Source organism: Solanum lycopersicum, chromosome 6, assembly GCF_036512215.1.
Source record: "Solanum lycopersicum chromosome 6, SLM_r2.1".
NCBI classification, from domain to species: Eukaryota; Viridiplantae; Streptophyta; class Magnoliopsida; order Solanales; family Solanaceae; genus Solanum; species Solanum lycopersicum.
Genome location: NC_090805.1, coordinates 29,772,934 through 29,793,985, shown reverse-complemented (window position 1 = coordinate 29,793,985; position 21,052 = coordinate 29,772,934). Strand labels below are relative to the sequence as shown.

Sequence of the window (21,052 nt, the reverse complement as noted above, 5' to 3'; positions counted from 1 at the left end):
ACAAATTGATAATAATATTTATATTTAAAACACAAATTTAAAATTCTGAAAATCTACCTATATGCCACAAGCAAGTAGTGTCATGCTTTGTTAGTTCATCCCCACAACCAGCTTAAATACTTGTGATCATAATGTTTGTTTATGATCTGAGTAAACCCTATCAACATATGAGAGAAACATTGTTGATCCAACTTATAATTTTTCCATCTAGTAAAGTTATTTTCATTTTTTTTTTTTGACTCAACTAAGATCTAATTTTTCCATTTCCAGTCATGAGTGAGTGTGTAGGCAAAGGAGGAGAATCGTCCTATACTTGCTTCTAATTTATTTCGTCATAGCTCAATACATAGTTGCGTTTCTCAATTTACAATCATCAAAGGAGTAAATATTCATTCTATATTCTGCAGCTGACGAAATAACGTTTCAATTTGTTTTGCAAAGCTAAATATCACCAACAAAACCTCAAAGCAGTTCCGCTGCACCATAAAGTAGAGATACAACACAAAGCCGTATTACATTCTCTGACTCAAACCACAAAATCACTCCCCCTGCACCATAAAGCAGATATATTATATTCAAGACTGGTTGACATACAAATCAGAGTAAAAACAGAACCAAATTCAGATCAGTATTTCATTAAAGTCCACCAAACCCAAAGATGTTGTGCTCCTACTGTAAGCTGGAACGTTCAACAAGTTCATAGGATAACTGATCCAATAAGAACACAATGGCAGTAAAGTCGAACTGACATTATCCCCTCTGGTTATCCTAACAAGACTATTGGCTCACTCTAATAACTTACCTTTTGCATGATGGGTCAACGAGGAAATGAGAACAACGGCTTAAGACATTAGGCATGCGAATCTTCTAGTTCTTCCTCTTTGATTCTAAACTGATCGATCTAGCCATGAGTAGGTTGAAGAGAGCTCTTACATGCCTTGGAGGACCCTACTTTACAATGGATTACTCTAATGGAACCATTTCAGGTCCAACCACATGTCCCTTTTTATCAGGTGTTCACTATAATTCAACAATGGAAGGATAAGTAATTAAATTTGTTTTTAAATCACCAAAGACAATCCAGTGAGGACTTAACATGCAAGAAAGATTTATGTGTTATGTATCACTAAGATCAATCTTCCACAATCGACTCGACTGATTGTAAGCCCAACTCTTTGGAATACCAGAAATTCCTATTTCAGATACTATGATAGCAGTCAACAAGATGATAATCTAGTTTATCATACAATGGTGATTACAACAAACAATCCTAGTTCAGTTCAGAACAATGACAATATTATTCTTTTCTTGCTTTCTCCCTAAACTACTCCTCCATCTATCTATTTGTTTCTTCTTCTCTTTTTTTTTCCATTTTACTTTGAATGCATTCAGGGCCTTCTCTTTCCTCTTTTCTGGTTAGGATAAAGGGGCAATTACCTTTTGACGCTTTGAGCTTGGTGGCAGTGGAGGATCGCGACGCTCATGCGAAGAACTTGCATTCTCTGTGTTTTCTTGCGCCTGCAGAAAAGCAAATGATGCTGGAATATATAGTCTATTGTGCAAAGCTTTCAATTCTACAAGTGATAGGTGTTGCAAACTATTAAGTCTCTTTTCAAATCAACCTTGATTTCAAATTTGGCTTCATATAAGAAAATAAGATGTCAAGCATATAAATATACCTGTGTTTGACGACCATCGCTTCCATCTTCAGCCATATTTGATCGCTCACTAGGTAAATTAGCTGATGATGTTCCATTGGTTTCAGAAATAATTGGCATGATATGACGTAGAATATTTGATAGAAAAACCCCGTCATCTCTTGCTGCTTCTGTCCCCTGAGAATTGCTATTGTTTTCAGCTTCCACACCATCTCCACTAGAGGAATTCATACTTACACCACGATCATTAACATTCTCAGGATGAATAGATTCCCCAGAGAATAATGACCTCAGAAGTTGGTCAACACTACTTTGGTACTGAGCAGAAAACTCGTCACCATTTGATGCTTCACTGAATGAGCTAAAGTTACCTGAAACCATTGTGACATATCAAATACGTAGAGATAGTTTTTGCATAAGCTTATATACTCAAAACGGAAAATCAAAAGCAATGTCAGACCAAGTAAATCACAGTCATATAACCACATTGCAATATCACATGTTCCTCTCTTGGAACTCAGAAATAAACAAAAACTCTACCAGATTTGACCTTAAATACTTTTAACTCCGTTTTATCAAACTGGAGCATACAAAGTTTTTTTTTTTTTTTTGATATGTAGCATACGAAGAATATTGATGCAACTGACATGTCAAAGCCTCAGTTATATTTAGTTCATACAAAACCTGGAAATATCCATCATGAAAAATGTTTCCTTCTAAGATGGAAGATTGATACAATAGACAAGAAAGGAAATCTATTGAACAATACATGCCAGTGACCTATGAAAGTTATGAAAAAAGGTTGAATTTGTGACCAGTAATATATACCGCAACTTTATGATAACGGATGTTGGATATGTCACACTTGTCAAGTGTGAAGTACAGAAAGTCCACAAAACTTGTCAAAGTGCAACCATCTTCCACCTCATAAGATTTAGCACCATGTTCAGAGAAAAAAATTGCAAGCGCTTATACATAAACCAACAGAAAGCAATAATTATATAAAAAACTGGTTACCTTCAACACTAGGAAGTCCAGCATTTTGTTGTTGCCCAGCAGAATCAGGATTAGCTGGGTCTCGAGTGTCAATACCATGTAAATTATTTTGATCAGATTCTTGAGAAGCTCCTGAACTGTTAGAATTCCCAGAACTGACATGTTGCACTCTAGCTAAAACTGGATAGAATATTCCCATGGGATTTCGAACTGAATCAGAAGTTGAACGCCCAATGGAAGCTGGAACTGCAGTAACTACAGTCCTAATAGGAACTACCCGCACAGCTGACTCCCTGGCAGAAGAGCTTCTAGAGCCTCCAGTGTTCTGTTGATCAGAACTTCCACCAATAGAAGCTGCTTGACCAGCTTGCCCTGGTTGCTGTGGACCACCAGCAGGCTCTCTTCGATTCGGATTTGAAGCCATAAATGAACCTAATGATACAAGTGAGTGAGTAAAAGAGAAGATAAACATGCAGTCTTTGTACCTAGCAACAGCATAATAAACACTAACAAGAAAAAGTAACCTGTTCGTATTCTAATGTCAATATTCCTTGGAATAAAGCCAGAACTAACAGATCCCCCAGAAAATCCAGTATTATTTTGTACAGTTCCAACAGAAACAGCCCCAAAGCTTGTATTTGGCTGAAAAGGTAATGGCTATACAATCAAAGGAACAGATATCAAGCATCCACACAATCGGCTGCATAATGAAGTATATATCTGACAAGAAAATAACCTGAACCATTATAGGATTGGGGCCAGCAGTGGACACAAAAACAGCGGGTCCAGCATTCACAACAGCATCAGCCTACGGTTGTTTTTCCCTTGTTAAATACTTTTTACCTTCTTATAGCAGGATGAGAAGAGAAAACAACAAATCTGGGAAATAACCACAGAAAGGGTGATACTACACTCTTGAAAGAGAAAACATACTGGTGTTTCGCCCATTCGCAATGTCATTGCCGTCCGACCAAGCTCAAGTAGCATAGCACCTATGTTTCGGAAAAGACCGCCTGTTCTCAAAGCATATGATTGAATTCTCATTCTCTCCCCTGGATTTGTGACATTTGCTTGATTCTCTAGCAATGTCGAAAATTGCTGCACCAAAGGTCAGAAAATGAGACGCACAAAAATCGATTGGCGCAACAATACAACCCCCTAATGTAAGCTACCAGTACATCTCTAACCTCTAGGCATCTCTAGAGGACTTCCCTCGGGACTTTGCTGTAAGTCTTTTCAAGCTCAATGAACACCATAAGCAAGTCCCTATTCTTTTCCCGATATTTTTCCACCAGTTTCCTCAAAAGTACATTTTTCACTTTTGTTAATATTAAAATATTTTGCAAAATATGAGATGATCATTATTTTATATAATTTAGGATAAAATAGTTAAGTTCTACATGAAAAAGTTATATACATGTTGATTCCATAAAAAAGTTCATTAAATTAGGAAAAGTAAAAAATGTTATTTCTTAACAGGCATCATTTGAAAGAAAAATAAGGCTTAAAGTACGAACAGTTTAAGTTTAAGAAAAATAAAGCTTAAAATACGAACAAATTACTGGTTTAATTTGAAAGAACATCTATAAAATTATATTTCAATACCAAAGCTTTTAAATATTTATGTTTAGTCGTCAAAAAATATTTATGTTTATATATAAGTTAACCATTTTTTTTTGAGAAAGTAACAACCAGAAAATCAGGTTTCCTAATTACAATTCAGGTAGAGTATCCAGAAGATGTTCAACCCTTTAACAAAAAACTACAAAGAGCTTAAGACGTCTATAACTGTTTCTAGATCTTGTTCTGGTGGCACTTGAGGTTTCTTTGTGTCCAAGCACACTACCAGATACACGCTGGTGTAATTTTCCACCTATCCTCGTGGTCAGAAATGTTATCATAGCTGCTCCAGATCTTCAGGGTCTGAGCTATTTTCCTGGGCATCACCCAGCTCAGACCCTTCATATTAAGGAAGATTTCCCACAGTTAAAAGGTAATCCTGCCGCGTATAAATAGATGAGTTACTGTCTCAACCTTTTCTTCACAAAGAGGCACCTAGGGCTAAGATGGATCCCCCTCTTCATGAGATTTCTTGAGTTAACACAGCTTGTTTAGCCAAAGCCGAGTAAAACAGGAAACTTTACAAGGAATTTTAACTTTCCATATAAGCTTCCAAGGCCAGTCATTAATCTGATTATCATAAGCATTAAGCTTTTTGTAGGCGCCTTTCACACTGAATCTACCTTGACTGTGGCCCTGCAACTCCAATCTATCGAGGTCATTTGAAGTTGCTTTGAATTGCTCCAACTTGTTGTAGAACTCAACTAACCTCAAAATCTCCCAGTCATTAAAAGGTCTTGTAAAGCTCAACTTCCATCCTTGTTCTGACAAAACTTAAGCCACAATGGCCCTTTGTTGTTGGTTTAGGATGTATATGCCATTAAAGGTATCCTTAAGGGAAGCTTGTTCAAGTCAGTTGTCTTCCCAGAAAGAAAAATTCCAGCTATTTTTGTTCTTATACTACAATTCTCTCTTAGCTTTGGCCACAGATTCCTGATGGACCTCCAAAGGCTGATTCCATAAGTGTCGGTGGCCATTTTGGTGGTCCAATGATCTGTCATTTCATATTTCAACTGGATTACTTCTTCTTTCCAGAGTGCCAGTTCACTAGATGCAAGTTTCCAGAGCCACTTCATTACAAGGCATTGATTCTGTGTTTTTAAGTCCTCAGCCCCATACCCCCTTTTTGTTTACTCCCAAGCAGTGCATCCCACTTTACCAAGTGGAATTCCATGGTTTCCCTATTTCCTTCCCAGAGAAAATTTCTTCTTAGAGCATCCAATCTCTCAATGACCCCATCAGGGATAGGTAAAAGGGACATCATTATGTAGGCATTGAGTCCTACATTGTAGCATCTGTTAGTCGCTTGACGAAATCCCTACATTGTAGCATAACTTTTTTCGATGATTTTTTTCTCATACAGGACCGCAATACGGGACAGAGGATTGGAACAGGATATGAATCACAAGGCCTTTACTATCTTACCTCTTCAAATTCCTTGACAGCATGCTCCGTTACAGATTCCCCAGATCTAATTCACAAACGTCTGGGACACCGAGTCTATCCAAACTGCAAAAGATGGTGCCTAGTTTGTCTAGTTTATCTACATTAGATTGTGAGTCATGTCAACTTGGAAAACACATTCGTGCTACGTTTTCTCGTAATACTGAGGGTCGTTTAGAGTCTATTTTTTCATTAGTTCATTCTGATATTTGGGGTCCTAGTAGAGTTAGTTCCACCTTAGGATTTCGTTATTTTGTTAGTTTCATTGATGATTATTCAAGATGTACTTGGGTTTTTTTAATGAAAGATCGTTCTGAGTTATTTTCTATTTTCAAAAGTTTCTTTGCTCAAATACAAAATCAGTTTGGTGTTTCTATTCGTACTTTCTGTAGTGATAATGCCTTAGAATACTTATCATCCCAATTTCAGCAATTTATGTCTCACCACGGAATCATTCACCAAACATCTTGTCCATACACTCCTCAACAAAATGGTGTCGCAGAAAGAAAGAATAATCATCTCATAGAGGCTGCTCGCACTCTCCTCATCGAATCCCATGTTGCGCTGCATTTTTGGGGCGATGCAGTCCTTTCAGCTTGTTATTTAATTAACAGAATGCCCTCTTCGTCTATTCAAAATCACGTTCCACATTTCATACTATTTCCTCAGTCACATCTCTATCCTATTCCCCCTCGTGTCTTTGGGAGCACATGCTTTGTTCATAATTTAGCCCCACGGAAAGATAAATTAGCTCCTCGTGCCCTCAAATGTGTATCGTTGTTACTCTAGAGTTCAAAAAAGGGTATCGTAGTTATTCACATGATCTTCATCGATACATTATGTCCGCTGATGTTACCTTTTTTGAGTCTCGGCCTTACTGTATATCTTCTAATCATACTGATGTCTCTATGGTCTTACCCATACCTCAAGTTTTACATGTGCCAACCTTAAAGGTTTCTACAATTACGTCTACATCTCCAGTTGCAATGCCACCACTACTAACTAATCATTGTCGTCCACGTCCAACCCTAGTCCCAGATGATTCATGTCATGCGCTAGATCCTGCTCCTACTGCGAACTTGCCTCTACCTAGCCCACCGCTTGCACTTCAAAAAGGTATATGATCTACTCGAAATACTAACCCGCATTATACCTTCTTAAGTTATCATCGTCTATCATCACCCCATTATGCCTTTGTGTCGTCTTTGTCCTCTATTTCCATTCCTAAGACTATAAGTGAAACACTTTCTCATTCTGGATGGAGGCAGGCTATGGTCGATGAGATGTCTGCTTTACATAAGAGTGGTACTGGGGAGCTTGTCTCCCTTCCTGCAGGTAAATCTAATGTTGGTTGTCGTTGGGTTTATGCAGTCAAAATTGGTCCAGATGGTCAGGTTGATCGACTTAAGGCTCACCTTGTCGACAAAGGGTATACTCAAATATTTGGGCTAGAATATAGTGACACTTTCGCTCCTGTGGCTAAAATAGCATCTGCTCGGCTTTTTCTATCTATGGTTGTCGTTCGTCATTGGCCTCTTAATCAGTTGGACAAAAAGAATGCTTTTCTGCATAGTGATCTTGAGGAAGAAGTCTATATGGAGCAACCACCTGGTTTTGTTGCTCAAGGGGAGTCTAGTAGCCTTGTATGTCGATTACGTAGGTCACTCTATGGTCTGAAACAGTATCCTCGAGCTTGGTTTAGGAAGTTCATCACAGTAATTCGGGAGTTTGGCATGACTCGTAGTGGAGCTGATCACTCTGTGTTTTATCGACATTCTACACCAGGTCAATGTATCTATTTGGTTGTTTATGTTGATGATATTGTTATCACCGGTAATGATGAAGATGGTATCACCGATTTAAAGCAACATCTTTTTAAGCATTTTCAGACTAAATACCTTGGCAGATTGAAGTATTTTCTAGGTATTGAGGTTGCTCAGTCTAGATCAGGCATTGTTATCTCTCAACGCAAGTATGCCTTAAACATTCTTGAGGAGACAAGAATGATGGGATGTAGACCTATTGACACTCCGATGGATCCGAATGTTGAACTTTTTCCTGGACAAGGGGAGCCACTTAGTAATCCTGAAAGGTATAGACGACTTGTTGGAAAGTTGAATTATCTCACAATGACTAGACCATACATCTCTTTTCCCGTGAGTGTTGTAAGTCAGTTTACGACTTTGCCTTGTGATAGTCATTGGGAAGCACTTGTTCGTATTTTTCGATATATAAAGTCAGCCCCCGGCAAAGGACTACTCTTTGAGGATCAAGGTCATGAGCATATCATTGGATATACAGATGCTGATTGGGCAGGATCACCCTCTGACAGACGTTAGACATCCGAAAATTGTGTTTTAGTTGGAGGTAATTTAGTGTCGTGGAAGAGTAAGAAACAAAATGTGGTTGCTCGATTTAGTGCAGAATCAAAATATCGAGCAATGGCGACAACAACTTGTGAGTTAGTTTGGCTCAAACAGTTACTGGAGAACTAAAATTTGGCAAAATTGATCAGATGGAACTTGTGTGTGATAATCAAGCGGTTCTTTATATCGCATCAAATTCAGTGTTCCATGAAAGAACTAAGCACATTGAGATTGACTGTCACTTTGTCAGAGAAAAGATACTCCCAAGAGATATTGTTACAAAATTTGTGAAGTCAAATGATCAGCTTGCAGATATGTTCACCAAGTCTCTCACATGTCCTCGTATTAATTACATTTGTAACAAGCTAGGTGCATATGATTTGTATGCACTAGCTTGAGGGGGAGTATTAGAATAGGAATAAGTATTTCTTACTTAGAATATGAATTAGAATAGGAATTAGAATAGGAATTCTAGTTGGAAAAGGTTTCCAATGTAGTGTCTATAATAGGGTCTTCATGTAACAATTTAGATACACAATTCAATAATATTTTCTCCAATATTTCTCACAGACTCTATAGTCCACTAGTTCACTTGCCATTAGGATGGCATCCATTATTTTCCTTCCTTCAATGAAAGCCAATTGTTGGGTGTCCACCAATTTGTGTAGACACTACCGATCAACTGATAGGTTTGAAATGCGTGAACTCTTTAGCACCCATATCTTTAGGAATCAAAGCTACATAGGTAGAGTTGAAGCTTTTCTCAAAAACACATCTTTTATGAAAATTCCTGATTGTACTAATTACTCCCCCCTTCTTACTTCCCAATAATGGACATAAAAAGCCATGGTGTATCCATACGGGCCAGGATCTTTGTCTTTGGCACAAAGTTCCACACATTCCTATATCTCCTGTTCCTCAAATTCCTTTTTTAACATTTGGTTGTCTTCAAAAGCAACTATGTGGTCTACCCTGCATCCACCAGATGGTCTCCATGTCTCTGTCTCAGTGTATAATCCACAATCTCCTTCTTTATAGCTTCTGGATTTTTGGTTGCTTCCACATCTACCATTAGTTCATCAATATTGTTATGTATTCTATGAGCATTTGCTGATCTATGGCAAAAACATGGAGTTGTTGTCACCCTGTTTCAGCCAGTTAACCCTTGATCTTTGCCTCAAAGCTATTTCCTCAAATTTAGCTATGTTTTTAAATCTACAAGGAGTTCTTCCTTTGAGTGTGTCTCATCTTCTCTTAGTGCTCTTTGATCCTGAATCTCCTCTAATTCTGTCAGTTGATCAAGCATGCTTTGTTTCCGGATTGCTAAATTCCCATGGGAAGTTTTACTCCATTCCTTCAATTTATCTTTTAAAGCTTTCAACTAGAATGTCAAGATAAAATCTGGTCTCCCTTCACAGACTGTAGAGTTTCACCACAGCATAACTCTATCTAGAACACCTTCTATTTGCGACCACCAATTTTCGAATTTGAAATAAGATTTCTAGGTTCCCAGTTCCCACTTTGGAGCATTATGGGGGTGTGATCAGAGATTACCTTGTGTAAGGTTGTCTGCTTGATGTTCTTGAATTCCTCAATTCATTCTTTAGAAAATAAGAACCTATCAAGCCTGGCAACAACATAATTCTATCCCCTTTCCTCCATGTGTAATTGCCCCTATCAAATGAGGATCTTGTAGGCTCATCCTCAATGAAATTAGACAGATCATTCATTGCTCTTGTGAATCTAGAGCAGTTTCTCTTTTCTAAAGGAAATCTGACTATGTTGAAATTCCCACATACTACCCAAGGCCCATCAAACAGTCCTTTAGTGACCTCATTGGTACACCATTGGGAGTCCTGTCCATACTTGTTAGGTTTTTTGTAATTAGCCTTCCTAGCCCCTCTATGTACGAATTTTTGGAGGTCACCAGCATGTCCTTAATGTTGAGGAATACAACACTACCGTTTTCAAAAATATATATATAACCAAGAAATATTCCGCAATAGGGTTCGAGCCCGTGATACGCCCAACCACACATCAGGCATTGCAATCTTGCCTCTGACCAAAGTCTGGGAGCGGAAAAAAATACTCTTACCAGATATTAGCAGTTTTAAATAAAACTACTAAAAGTACAAGCACATACCGACAAACACTCTACCACTTGTTCCATGAATAATTGTCTCGTCAAAATAATCACTTCCGCCAAGGATGCAGGTGTCGGGAACCCCCTCTCTCCGATTGAATGAGCGGTAGCCTCCAAAGCTGTTCTATCTGCTAGATGTACACCAGCAGATTGTGTAGTCTCACTTTGTCCTCTAGCTGCCAACACCAAATTTCATTTAATAAGAACATATCTTACCCACCCACCCACCCCACCCCTCCTGTAGGAGGCGAGTGTATGTAAAAGAAGAGGAAGGGACTTTTACCATTGGCTCTGAACTCTACAGTTAAATGGCTCAAGTACTGGGTCAAAGTTGTAAGAGAATCAGGAATAACCTGCATGAAAAAAAACAAAGATATTAACGTGGAAATCAGAGGAGATGAAGTACAAAAACATATGAACAATGCTCTGCCATCTTAAATGATGCATGAGAAGGTCAACATGTTGACTACATGTTGAATGAAGAGTGTGCCCCAAAAACATGAAGGAGAATTTGAAGTCGAACAAATTGATGTAAAATTTACCGGTGCTTGCAGAGCTTCTGGTGGGACATCCGTCGAACGTGCAGAAGCACTATTAGTGACGTTGGATTGATCCCTTGTATCAGCTTGCTCAGTCTGTGATCTACCAGAATCTCTAATATTTCCTAGACTTGCCGGACCAAAACCCTGCAAAGAATACAACATGCATGATTACAAAGTCACAAACGATTATCCCACGGCCAAGACTGAAACTCCTCCCAACCCCACATATGGGATGTGTGTTCATTAAGACCAGGGTACTTAGTCCCTAAATAACGACCATAATAGAAAAACTACTTGCCTCAGTTCCAAATCAGTTGGATTGGCTATATAGATCCTCACTAACAATTAAATTCATTTCGGGCCAACATTTCAATAAAAGAAAAATGATCAGTACTTGAAGTTCTCTATATTTATTGGCATAAGAATATACAATAAGGAGATAAGTCTTATAGAATGAATAGGAATATAAAATAGGGAAAGAAGACCCTTAGAAAGCATAGGACCTAAAGTAAATGTATAAACATGACAAAATAAATTCCAAAGATATTTGGTATCGCCTATATAAATCTTTTCACTGTGTCCTATCTTTCCCCAGAGATGATTTAAGTCTATCTAGTCCCTTTTTTAACACTCCCCAGAATTTCACACCTGTTGGTCGATGCATTAGAAGATCGACATAGATTATGGCCAAACCATGCAACACGACCATAATGGAACAACACATAAGATTATTGGGACTTCACAACATAACTTGTATTCAAACCAAACAACCCCTTCCACCTAGTGACAAGTATTGGGACTTCCAACTGGATAGTTTCTTCTCACACTTCTCAGTGACACCATTCCATATTTCCTTGTATTTGGATTTAGCTCTTAAAGCATACCAAGATATACAGATGGAAGGACCCTACTTCTCCCCTCGTTGAGGCTAGGAACTCCATATCATTGACTTCATTAATTGGATACAGTGAGCTCTTCCTCCAATTTGATGTGCAGACAGTATACACGGCAATTGAACCAAAATCACCCTCAGATACTTCAGTTCACCCACATTTGTATCACAGAAAATTAGAGTGTCACTGGCATATTGTAAGTGTGATCTTCATGCTAATGTTTTCCTTCCTATCCATTTCAAAACCATTAATCCAGTCGATGTGCTTAGCAGCTTTTTTCACTATGTTGTTAAAAACTTCCATTGCCAAAATGAACACCTTCTCTTAGCCATCTTTGAGCTTCGAAAAAACAAGAGGAGAGCCATTCATCAAAACTAAAAAGCATATTGTGGAAATGCATTGCCTGATCCAATTGATTCATGTTCCTCCAAAGCCCTTATAATCTCCAGTAAGAACCCCAGTTGACATGATCATATGCCTTTTCTATATCAAGCTTGCATAATATTTCATGTTTTTCCTGTTTGAGTCTTGAATCAACTTCTTTAGACGTTAACACAGCATCCATATTTGTCTCCCTTTGATAAAAGTCATTTGTTGAGAATCTACCAGTTTTGCCATCACCTTTGTTAATCTCTCAGGCAGTACCTTTGGAGATAGCTTATAGATACTCCCTATCAAACTAATATGCCTGAAGTCTCTCAATTGCTGAAATCCTTTCCTTTTTGGGATTAGAGCTATAAAACTCTTTTCAAATACCTCATGTTCATGAAAATTCCTGAATGCATCTATAATGTCTTGTTTCATTATCTCCCAACAAGTGAGGACGAAATCAATAGTGATCCATAAGATCCTAGGGCTTTGTGTCTAGTACACCACAAAACCTCTTGTTCTTCAAAGTTCAAAGGTAGATTGCTAAGTCTCATTTTCTTGCTCTGAAATAGCGGGGCAGTAGGCAAAATTGTAAACGGGTCTCCAGCGCTCTGTTTCTATATATAACTTCTATTACAGAAGTCAATGATCTCCTCTCTAATTCTTGATGGACCTTAAATAATCTCTCCTTGAATCATCAGCTGGTCTATATTATTGTATCTCTGATGAGCATTTGTGGAAGAACTTGGTGTTCTTATCACCTTCTTTTAGCCATTGCATCCTGGACCTTTGACTTCATAAAATTTCTTCAATTTTGACAAACTCCTCACACTACATAAAGTCATAAACAGTGCAGCTTTCCTCACATTCTCCTCCTCATTTAATGGTCTGTGATCCAGGATGGCCTCTCGTTCAGATAATTGCCCAAGTAGATTCTTTCTCTGAAAGCTGAGATGTCCTTAATAACTTTTACTCCACTCCTTAAGCTTTGATTTGAGAACTTTGAGTTTATTAATGAGGATGAAGTCTGGCTTCCCTGAGAGCTAAAAGAACTCCATCAGTACCTGCTTCTATCCATAAATACTACAGTTCCCAGCCACTACTTTTTCTACTTTGGAGTCGATTTATTATGTGTCCATGTTCCACATTGCAAAGCCAGCCACTACTTTTTCTACTTTGAAGTAGATTTGTTATGTGCCCATGTTCCATATTGCAAAGCCAGCCACTACTTGTTCTACTTTGAAGTAGATTTATTATGTGCCCATGTTCCACATTGTGATCTAAAACCAGTCTTTGCGTTAGAATTTGTTCTATGTTGCTGAATTTGTTAGCCCATTCCTCTAAAATAAGAGTTTTGTCAATCCTAGATGTTGTGAGGTAGTTATCCCCTTTAAACCATGTGTAGATTTCCTCCCTTCCAAGTTAAGATCAATCAGCTTGATATCTTCTCAAGAGTCAAAAAATTACACAATATTTTTGGATCTTCTCTTGCAATTACTCTTTTCTGTGGGGTATCTAACTATATAAGAGCTCAAGTCCTTCCATCAGACCTCTAACTGCACTACTTTCATCCTATACTATTCTACTTTCAGTGCCACAATTAGGGGCATATACACCTGTTAAATGACGAGTACTCCTGAAGAAGAGTTCAAATTTGCAAGTAATAGTATAAGATCCAGTTTCTAGAACCTCCCCTTTCCACATGCTACTGTCCCACAACAATTAAATTCCCCCCTTGAACCATTAGCCTTCAGATATGCATACCTCACCCATCTATATCCCCGTATTTGCTTAATCATCTCTTTACGTCCCCCTCCAATTTGGTTTCTTGGAGGCAGAGGATATCTGTGTTCCAATCTATAACCAAACTCTTCACTAATGTTATTCTATCCCGTGCATTCAGACTCCTTAAATTCCATGAGACAAGTTGGAAATTCATGAGTCATTTGTTGTCGAATTAATTCCCCTGCTCTTGTTACCACTTCCCTTAAAACTTCACGTCAAAAGATACTAGGTCTTTTAGCTCCTGTACATCTTTGAATCTAATTTTCTTGAATTCCTTCTCCATTACAGCCTCATCATGTCCCGAAATGTCCACCCCAATCAATTTGCTCAACTTGATCAAATTTTGATGAACCCAAATAGTTGCATACATTTCTTTATCAAGGGCTGTGGTTTGGGGTTGCATCTGAAGTGGCTCCGCAACTTCCACTACCCAACTCTACTCCTTCGGGTTTGTGTTTAGAATCGCCATCGGAGATTCATCTTTTCCCAACGCCACACTGATCTCGCCCTAATCATTACCTTGTACCTCTGCACCCGTCTTTCTCTATGTTTTCCACTCTCTATTGTCTGCTCTGCGCCTAGACTGCATGTTTTTAAAATGCATCACTAGGATGTACGACCTACTTACTTATATGCCCAACATCTCTCCTATGTTTTGCTAATGTGGGACTTCTTATCCTAAGTTGGGGTGTCACACTGAACGTCTCCTCTTATCTGATCATTTTTTTTATACGGTTGTCAGAATCTCACGCCAAAACAGTAATTTGAAAATATAACTGTCATTTCCCATTTCCACCTCTCTTGGAACTTCTACTTTGTCTCCCCTAACTTTAATTTTAGCCCAAAGCATGATTCTTCAGAGTTGTTTCATCCTCTGTTTCAATCCAACCCCCACACATCTCACCGATATGCTTGAAGGTGATTACAACCACAAGTTCATAGGCAGAGCATAAATATGGATCCATACCTAGCTTCTTGCCACTTCATTCGGCCAGCATCCAGCAGTGGGGGACCACTATTTTAGTGGCAATTTGGATTTCTTCGAATTCCAATCACCATTAATGGCATGCTCTGCTTCCTTCCTAGATGGAAGCTCAATCAGAAACTGGGTATCATTCATAACATATATGTTGATTCCATGAGAAGGCTTCCACATGCTGCAAACCCATCTCCATATGTCAGTCAGAGTTGGCTTTCTTGCTCATGTCCAAAAGTTTCCCCACAATACATCTGCCAAGCACATGGTCTTTTGAAAATATAGAGCTTCCAAGGAGGGTGATTCTGTGGTGTCAAACCTTTTATTGCTTCTGTCTGCCATTTATTGCTTCTGTTGGCTTCAACAAAAGAAGATTTGATCTGATGTTGTCTAATACTGCTGGTTTCTCACCCCTTTCTGAGACTCCAATGAACTTTGTAACTTACTGAGCTGTTTCTATCCATACATCATTTAATGTAGTCTCAGGAGTTATAATAACTGACCTGCTGCCCCCTTGTACTGCGATAAAACTGGCATACCTACAATGCTCATTGTATTTAAGAGTGCAAAAGAATTCAGCAAAGTGATGTTTTGTTTTCCATCTCCCAACTGTCATTATTTGCTCCTTTGAAGCTTCAATAAGTACTTGGACTAGCCATCTCATAACTTGAAGGCTTAAAGTTATTTTCCTCATAAATACCTGCTACGCTCAGTCCATTTAAACCATGTTTCTGACCTACAACTGAACTTAAAGATGTCATACGATTTAAATCTAGAGCGAAGGTGAATCCTTTCTTCCCCCAAGTAAAATTTTTGGTTCTTAATTCTGAAAAGGTGAAAGAAATAAGGGTGAAAGCTAGCACAGAAGGTGAAAGCTTGGCCTGAGAAGACAAAAGAAAGTCCTAAGCTGAGAGATTTTGTCCATGGGATAATTTTAAAACCACATATTTCAATCATCCGTAGAAAAGGGAAATGGACAAACTACAGCATAGGATAACGAGTGAAACCTTTGATACTTACATGGAGATCAATCCCCTCATTCCCACCGCCAGCGCTTGCAATTCCAAAAGATCCAAGCACAGCTGTTACAATCTTAAAATATGAAACAGAAAAAATTAGTCCCGTCTCCTGAATTCTGACAGCAAATACATCATGAAAAGGAAGAAAGAATGATAATGCCTACACGATTCAAATCAGGGAAAATTCCATCTCCATGATCAGATGAGCTGTAGGTTCCAACTACCATATCAGGACTCACTCTGTTTCCTTGACTGTACCCAGCATTTGATGCAGAAGCAGTTGCTGCAAAATTTCAAACTTAATGGTTATAAGGAACTCGCGACATGACAGAATCCATATAAAGTTTCAAGACGTGACAGAACCCAAATAAAGCATTTATCATGGTATTGTCTTCTGTACATTTTCCGGTACTGTCCGACTTCAATTACATCCATTTATAATCAAGTTTCCCAAGCTTCCCAAAGTTGAAAGATTATAAGATAAATCAAGACAGCAAGAATGAAGACTAACACAACGGAAGTTCATGCGACCCTCTGTAGCTACAGTTCTTCGTGTCTATTTTCAAATGGAATTCAATAGTTTGTCCAAATAATACAAACCTTGGGGATCAGGGGTACTGTCTGATGAAGGTTGCCTCACAACCAGATGCAAAGTGTGACCGTCTTCCACATCTATTTGCAAATCCGTGAAGGAACTCAAATTCCTAAATCATATATTAGGTGCATGCTATGTTCCTAAAACACATGAGAGTCAAAAGGATACGGTAAGCGGAAAGCAGCTGGTCATCCTTCAACACTTTTCCACGGCATATGAGCCGTTGTTGTTCTGTCAAGACACCAGTAACTGTCGCAATTTGTTCCTTCAATGCAGGGACTGGCACCTGTATTGGAATTGACAAAAGGTATTAGAATGAGTGTCAGAAAATTCTAAAGTTAAGCAGATAATACTACAGTCAACTTTTAAACTCTTAGTTCAAGAGCATGATTGGTCTTTGTTATTGTATTGCAATATCCAACAAGAATGCACATAGGCAACTCTCACAGATACAGAAAATCGGGTGTATATGGAGCAACGATTAATTGAAATTCCACTGTTTGAAGAACTATATAAACAAATTACAAATAAACCGATTGGCCTTGATGTTTATATTGTTCCCCCTGTTTGATAGGTAGCACAGCTCTTTTTCTTAAAGAATTGAAAATAAAAGCAATAGATATTTACACATTTATCCACTCGCAATGTATACGTCTGTGAGTCCAACATCTTTATCTTTATCTCCACTGTGGTCTCAGGACATTCAGCCTCACCACTTCCACAAATCTGCACATCTTCAGCACCGTTGCTAACCATCTTCTCCAGGTTTCTTTCGACCCCTGACTAACATTCAAATTACAAACAAATGTGTGAATAAGGTGAAAAGTCTGCAGTAAAAAAAACAGAAAAACTATACGAGGCAGTTACATTGCAGAAGAAATAAGAGTATCCAACAATTATCCATTATTCAATACATCTCCAGGCATGTATAACCCTGTTTGGTAGTAAACTAGAAGAGGGAAGGGCAAACGAAGAAATTGTCTCTTCCATTTTTTGGTTTGTTAAAATAGGTATTGAAAGAAAAATAGGAGAAAAAACAGTCCTCTTTCATATCATCCCACCTTATCTTTTACTATCTAGGCGGAGAAACTGGAAAAAGTTGTCAAATAAATCAATCAACTAAGCTTTGACCCCAAGCTAGTTACATATTCAATATAGATCCTTTACATATTCTCCCAGTTCAAGCCAATTCCATTCCAATACTGGTAGTAACTTCTCTTTTAAGGAAAGTTAAGGGTTTTAAAACTGCAGGTTCCAAAAACCTCAGACTTGCCCCTACCCAATCTCGATGTAAGTGGAACCACAACATTATAGTCTTAATCTCAAATTAATTTGTATCACTATAAATATCGTTTTCCTCTATTATGATACAGTCAAACCCCTTATTTTGAGTCTTTACCCCTAAACTAATGTTTCGAGACTTTCTACAAGTTGTTTTTACCATTTGGGACTTGTTGGGGTGGTTCGGTTTGAGACCCAAGGAGCTTGGGTGAGGTTTTCGGACCATTGGAACAAAAACTGCAGATTCATATATTGTTGTCAACTTGTGCACCACGATCACGGCCACCCTGCACAATTGCAAAGAATGATATCCCTCAGTATTGTGTAATCGTGCATGAAGATCCCGATAGGCTAAGTGGCCAATCACTGCAGCGTGATCATGTCCCATCCTCAGTGATTGCGTAAGCCAATGCCTAGGTCCTAGCCACCCCCCTTTGTTCAGCGCGATTATGGAAGGCATGCAGTGATAGCTGTGATGTAAACGCACCAGAATTTGCCAAAACTAAGTCTAATTTTCCATGTTTTAAGGGTCCTAAGCTACAGGATTTCACTCTTTCTAAAAAGTAACCACCCAGTCTTTGAGGTAAGGTTTATAATAGTAGCTTTGGTTTATATACATGTTTTCCTTTGAATTTTTAAGATTAAAACATGCATTTTCTAGTGTTTCAAGTTGGAATTAACCCTAACTCGTTGAATCACCTAAATTGAGATTAGACCAAGTAAAGTAAGTCAAGATAGGATTTTGACTATAGGTTTAAATTCCCTAGCTTACTGGTGATGTGCTAATATAATTTGTTCCGGGTTTTGACCCCATTGACCCATATTAGGCTTTGACCAAAGCCTAGATTTCTAAGATGAGTCCAATGGACGTAAATTAACCCCAAGGTTCATTAATTTGGATAGATTGAGAATTTTAGCAATCCTTGGTGCGGGCAAAAGCTATTTTACATCAGCAGCTTTTATGGATACGAGGTATGTTTAGACATTGACCTTAGATAAGCATGTTTAAGAAAAGCCAAATGTCTACTATAAGGAAGGGGGTGACTATGTAAACAAGGAGACGAGTGTATACATATACACAGGTATATACATTCAAGTCACAAAAATTGCTAGTATTTATGAATTGTGTGTATCTAAAATACACTTATGATATGAGTTTATATGCGTTCTCATATGCTTTAATTTAAATATAAGAAGATTATATGTCAAGTGGAACAAATTACGGGTGAAAATGTAGACTTTTTGGGTGGGTTAAGGCAAGCTAAGGAGGGCAAACAAGAAGGGGAGGGCAACTTAGTGATGTATGGGAGAAGGAATAGGAATATGGGAAGTGTTAGGGGTAGAATAAGGAAGGAAAAGGAAGGGGGGGAAGGGGGTTTCAAAGAAGTTATTGGATAGATAATAAAATTGCTAGCTGGAATCTGAGGTGATGAAACCAAACAAAAGGGTCATCATCAAGATAGGGATCAGAGTGTAGGTGAAATATGACCAGTTAGAGGCTCGGGGAAACGCAGGGGGGATATTGTCACTTTGGGATGAAAGGAAGATTACGCTATGGAAGTGGAGAAAAGAGATTACATGGTAGCAGCGACATCTAAAATATTGGGAATGGGACAGAATGGAATTTGGTGGAGTTAATGGTCATGTTTGGGAGGGGTCTAAGGTGGCTTTTGGGGAGAAATGGGAACAGTTTTGGGACAGTGGTATCTCATGGGTACAAGGTGGGGGTTTTAACACCATCAAATTGCTGAAAGAAAGAGTGAGGCATAGGGTGGTTCCTAGGGAAATAAAGGAGTTCTCAGAGCATTGATAACTTTATTCGTATTAATCTTCCATTGACAAGTTGCTGCTTTCACTTGAGTTAGGTCATAGGGTTCATCTTTTAGATAGCGAGTCGTTCTGGATTTTCTGCCTGATGGAGTTTGCTCCAAAAGTTATACAAACTATCCTTATGAGGTTGACATAGGATCATTCATCCATTTTGTTAGATGGTGAAAGAGAAGAACTCCCTTTAGATTAGAGAATATGTGGTTAGGAGAGACGGACTTCATGAAAAAAATGGTTGGATGTTGGAACAACTATGATATGGTGGAAAAACTGTCATTCAGGCTAGCAAAAAGCTGAAGATGCTTAAATAGGTGTGGAACAAAGAGGGGCCTGGAAGGGTACAGGTGAAAATAAAGGGGCTATGAATAATACAGAGGGAACAAGGAGGGAATTGGGAGAACTGTCCATAAAGCCATCAACTTTAGCCACAGATGCTAAAATTTATAGTAGCCTTGATTCTTTTTGTTAACTATCCATGAACTCATTAAGGATTATTCTAGTTGACCAATCCACTGAAAAACTTAGAGCTCAGGCATAGAAACATTTCATCTAGCCAACCCAAACTAGTTTGCAATTAAGGATAAGTGATTTTGCTTTTATTCAGTAATAACCAAAGAGGATAACAAGCTGAATACATAGAAAAGTGTCAAATCAACAAAGATGTTCTTGTAATCAAGTGGCCATCACAGAAAAATCAAGCAACGAAAACGAACAGCATTCTCTAACGAAAAAAGAAAAAAAACAATTGCTCTATGAAGTTGGTTATGCTAAAAGATAGACCATGAATTACCATAGGAGTGAGACCATAAACATAAACAGTACAACATCAACTCCTATACATAGCATGTAACAGATAAAATAGTAAAATTGATGAGATGAAGTAGAAAAGTTTTTACCAATTTCCTGATTTGATCAATCAAAAACAAGAATCAGGAACCCTAGAGATTATCGATGTATATGATGTATATATAAGAGAAGAAAGATGAAAAGTAAAGAGAATCAGACAAAAACCAGATAGAGAACTTGATCCACAGCGTTTCGTAACAAGTATCTACTCAGCCGAGCGGACAACAAGCAGAGCTGATGTCTCTCTCTTGCTATTTTTCTGTCTGAACCAAGCAACAACGGTAAAGATGAGATCCCTTCTTACATTACATGCCTATAATACTTTGCTTACCTGTTTATTTTCATGGTCCTTTTATTTTTTTAAGAACGTCTATATTTTTATTTGTGAATAGGAACAAAAAAAACGCATAACACCTTTAACTCGTAAACTATGGCTTTCAATTTTGATTACGTTCAAGTATACACTTAAATTTATATTAAATAAATAAATAAGTATTTTTGTATTATATTACATTCTCCATAATATATACAATATGCGTGTCTACTTATAAGATTTAATACAAATTTAAGTGTCTATTTGTGCACATCCAAAATTAAAGGTCGTATATATTAACTAAACTAAATTAAAGATCATTCTTATATATTATGTCAAAATGAGTAAAAAAAAAATCTTAAAAATGAAGTTCACTTTAT

General features: G+C 38.0%; 1 protein-coding gene across 11 annotated transcripts; it reads right to left on the bottom strand.

The window, feature by feature from the left end:
• Positions 1 to 285: 285 nt before the first annotated feature.
• Positions 286 to 20,749, bottom strand: LOC101255405 (ubiquitin-like domain-containing protein CIP73). Of its 11 annotated transcripts, none has more exons than XR_011221716.1 (16): positions 17,847 to 18,089; positions 17,033 to 17,188; positions 16,574 to 16,691; positions 16,411 to 16,482; positions 15,975 to 16,093; positions 15,812 to 15,883; positions 10,769 to 10,912; positions 10,510 to 10,579; positions 10,227 to 10,402; positions 3,588 to 3,752; positions 3,391 to 3,462; positions 3,179 to 3,311; positions 2,487 to 3,086; positions 1,680 to 2,029; positions 1,438 to 1,518; positions 286 to 548 (listed from the first exon to the last, which is right to left on the bottom strand). XR_011221716.1 is itself a non-coding variant. In XM_010323668.4 (16 exons), the coding sequence occupies exons 2-16, from the start codon at positions 17,159 to 17,161 to the stop codon at positions 540 to 542; spliced, it is 2,121 nt and encodes a 706-aa protein (XP_010321970.1). In that variant the 5' UTR covers positions 17,162 to 17,188; positions 20,525 to 20,749; the 3' UTR covers positions 286 to 539. The 11 variants fall into 11 exon arrangements, 9 of the variants coding, with proteins under 9 accessions (XP_010321970.1, XP_069155246.1, XP_004240703.1 ...); XR_011221717.1 differs by having other exon boundaries at positions 3,179 to 3,296; XM_010323668.4 differs by lacking the exon at positions 17,847 to 18,089 and adding an exon at positions 20,525 to 20,749 and having other exon boundaries at positions 2,676 to 3,086.
• Positions 20,750 to 21,052: the final 303 nt, after the last annotated feature.

Coding starts and splice junctions, on each gene's coding strand:
- LOC101255405 (XM_010323666.4), bottom strand. CDS start 18,074: ATGGGACATGATCACGCTGCAGTGATTGGCCACTTAGCCTATCGGGAT. Junction 16,692..17,032: donor CATTGCGAGTGGATAAATGT/GTAAATATCTAT, acceptor ATTCCAATACAG/GTGCCAGTCCCTGCATTGAA. Junction 3,463..3,587: donor TGCGAATGGGCGAAACACCA/GTATGTTTTCTC, acceptor AAACAACCGTAG/GCTGATGCTGTTGTGAATGC.